This window comes from Sinocyclocheilus anshuiensis, unplaced genomic scaffold (assembly GCF_001515605.1).
Source record: "Sinocyclocheilus anshuiensis isolate Anshui unplaced genomic scaffold, SAMN03320099.WGS_v1.1 scaffold3835, whole genome shotgun sequence".
NCBI lineage: Eukaryota > Metazoa > Chordata > Actinopteri > Cypriniformes > Cyprinidae > Sinocyclocheilus > Sinocyclocheilus anshuiensis.
The window spans coordinates 28206-30731 of NW_015556066.1; the positions used below are offsets into that span (position 1 = coordinate 28206).

Consider the following 2526-nt stretch of genomic DNA (forward strand, 5'->3'; position numbering starts at 1 on the left):
GTCGAAAGGGGGGGACGGGGGGGGGGGGATCCATTGTCATTTTTTTCTGACACGGTCCAGACTTACAACCACCAAATTCTATCTTTATCAACTGTGTGCATCACAGAATAGTACTGACCAAAGCCAAGAGCCAGTTGTGTCTGTGCATGTGTATAGTCATGTTTCATATCAATAGTTTGCTTATTTCGTTTGATCACCAGGACAATCAGTGAAAGGGACTCTGCTTCGTTACGATCATAGCAATCCTCATGAACAGAGCAGCACTGTCCATGTCAAAAACATCCAGACTCACTGGTAGTTTAGCCTCATTGACTGTATTGACTGGAGGCTGATCCCAGCTATTACTGCGGTGCCAAATTAACCTCTCTGAACTGACTGTGCATTTCACTTTAACAGAGATGCCATAATGCTTTCAAAGGACAGTGGTGATTTATTTTATAGCTCTGTATAGCAGTTAATGGGCTTACGTTTACCATCCTACCTAAATATTACAAGCGTTTTTTTAAATGTATCTAGAGAGATTTAGTTTTAATTGAATAGCTTCCTTGTGCTGTTGTTACTTAGACACAAAACACTTAATTCATTCAGAAAACAGTGCTCACTGATAGATGCAATTCTAAACATTTGAAATGAAAAGTGTGCATAGAGCCCATATCAGATTAGCACTAAAACAGAATCTACATGCACAAGAGTGCATTTGTGTGTTTAAAAAGAGAACAGCTGTGGGTAGCAGCTCATTTGCACGGTCCATCAACAGAAAGAAACCAAAGTGAAGAAAAATGACCACTCACTTGAGCAAAATGAGAGATATACACAGGATCAGTGGTTTTCAAGTGGTGGGTTGCAGGTCTGTTATGATCGGGAATGGAGGGACAAAACAAAATTGTGTAGTTAAGACAGAATCTTCCTGCAAAAATAACATTGTCAGATAACAGCACTGTCTGATGACATTTCTAAAATGCAGATTAACACATACCTCTGACTGTACATTCTGTATTCATGCACCATTCTGAATTAATTTAAATAGCCCAGTCGTTGTATTGGATTATAAAAGCAATAATTGTGCTTTTATAAGCAGAATCACTGTATCACATGTGACTTATTGCTTCATTTCCCATTCAGCCTATGTCATGCTTATTAATTTTGCATATTGTTTGGCCCTATTAATTGTGGCAGGGTCAAGGAGTCTCAGGAAGTGGGTTCATGTATATAGTATATTGTATTATTAAGAATGTTATTCTACCTGCTCTTGGGTCTTCTTGCTTTTCTTGTGTCACTTAGAAAACACTTGTCAATCAACATTAGAGTGCCATCCTCAGGCTGAGTTACACAAGGACAACCGATCTCTGCTAAAAGTGCGTATGTGTGTGTACAGTGATTACAATGTACAAGACAAGTGATTAATCATCAGAAGTTGACTGTTCACACTTCACAGTAGCTATGATGTTCTGTGTCAGTAGGTCAATATAATTATTGATTCCTTATACATAGATTCTCTCTCATTTAATGAAGCCTACATTTGATTAGTCCTGATGAGCATCATGCATACAGTGCACAACATAACGTAAACACAAATGGCCTAATGTTAGCCGCAAATTCCTGTCATAACCCCTAACAGCAGTGAAAGGCTTAAACCTGCTCTCTCCTCTGTCTCTCTCTGTGTTTTGATTTGTTGGTTTGTTTGTTTTTCATTTTGTTCGCAGTGGGAAAAGGACGCCAGAGAGGAACTAAGTGAAAAACTTCAGCAAGCTGAGGCTTTCCTGAGGAGAGCAGAGACTGAAATCAAAGAGAGAGACGCCAGGGCCAAGGCCTGCGAGGCCACCTGCAAAGTTCCCGGGCTGAAGTCAGTGCCCTGGCCCAACAAAGAGACTATTTAAAAGATGAACTTGATACGGTTCACCGAGAGCTTAAATATGCGTATAGACTGCAAAGTGACTCTGAAAGGGAAATGCACACCACAGAATTTCCCCTAACCAGCAGATTGATACCTCCTAGTCAAGGGTTTCCAGTTCAAAAGGGGGGTGAGAGCCCACTGCTCAAGACATCACCTGCCAGCATCCCTGAACCCCCAGCAGCAGCAAGGGGGTGGGAGCCTTTTCAAAGGCTGTCTTCCAGTCACGGCGTGTCACCTAAAGAATTGGATAAGCTGGCTAGAAACATTCCCACTTTCACTCCAAACCCTGCAGGAGGCCACGATGTGCACGCCTACTTAAAAGACATTGACTTTCACTTGCAAACTGTTGCCAATGTTACCACGCGAGACAGACTCTATCTGCTCCGAATCACCGCCAGCCGTGAGGTGAGGAGCTTTCTAGACCGGCAGCCAGAAACGGTCGAAGTGGATTACCAGCAACTGCAGCAGGCTCTAATTAAGGAGTTCTCTGACCCAGAGTCAGAGCAAGGACTGATTACTGCCATGGACCTTAAACAGGGCAGACAGGAAACCACACAGGCTTACTACAACAGGCTCAGACAGGCCTACTTCGGAGCACGGAACGAGCCAGGAATGGAACAGGATTTCAACTT

General features: G+C 42.7%; 1 protein-coding gene across 1 annotated transcript in view; it reads left to right on the plus strand.

Annotated features, from left to right (window-relative positions):
• The first annotated feature begins 1821 nt into the window (after positions 1-1821).
• The window catches only part of LOC107676187 (uncharacterized), a 3179-nt gene continuing 2474 nt past the window's right edge, over positions 1822-2526 (plus strand). The window contains exon 1 of the mRNA XM_016470700.1: positions 1822-2518. Within this exon, the coding sequence (XP_016326186.1) occupies positions 1949-2518 (570 nt within the window). The 5' untranslated portion in view covers positions 1822-1948. The remainder of the gene's footprint in view (positions 2519-2526) is intronic.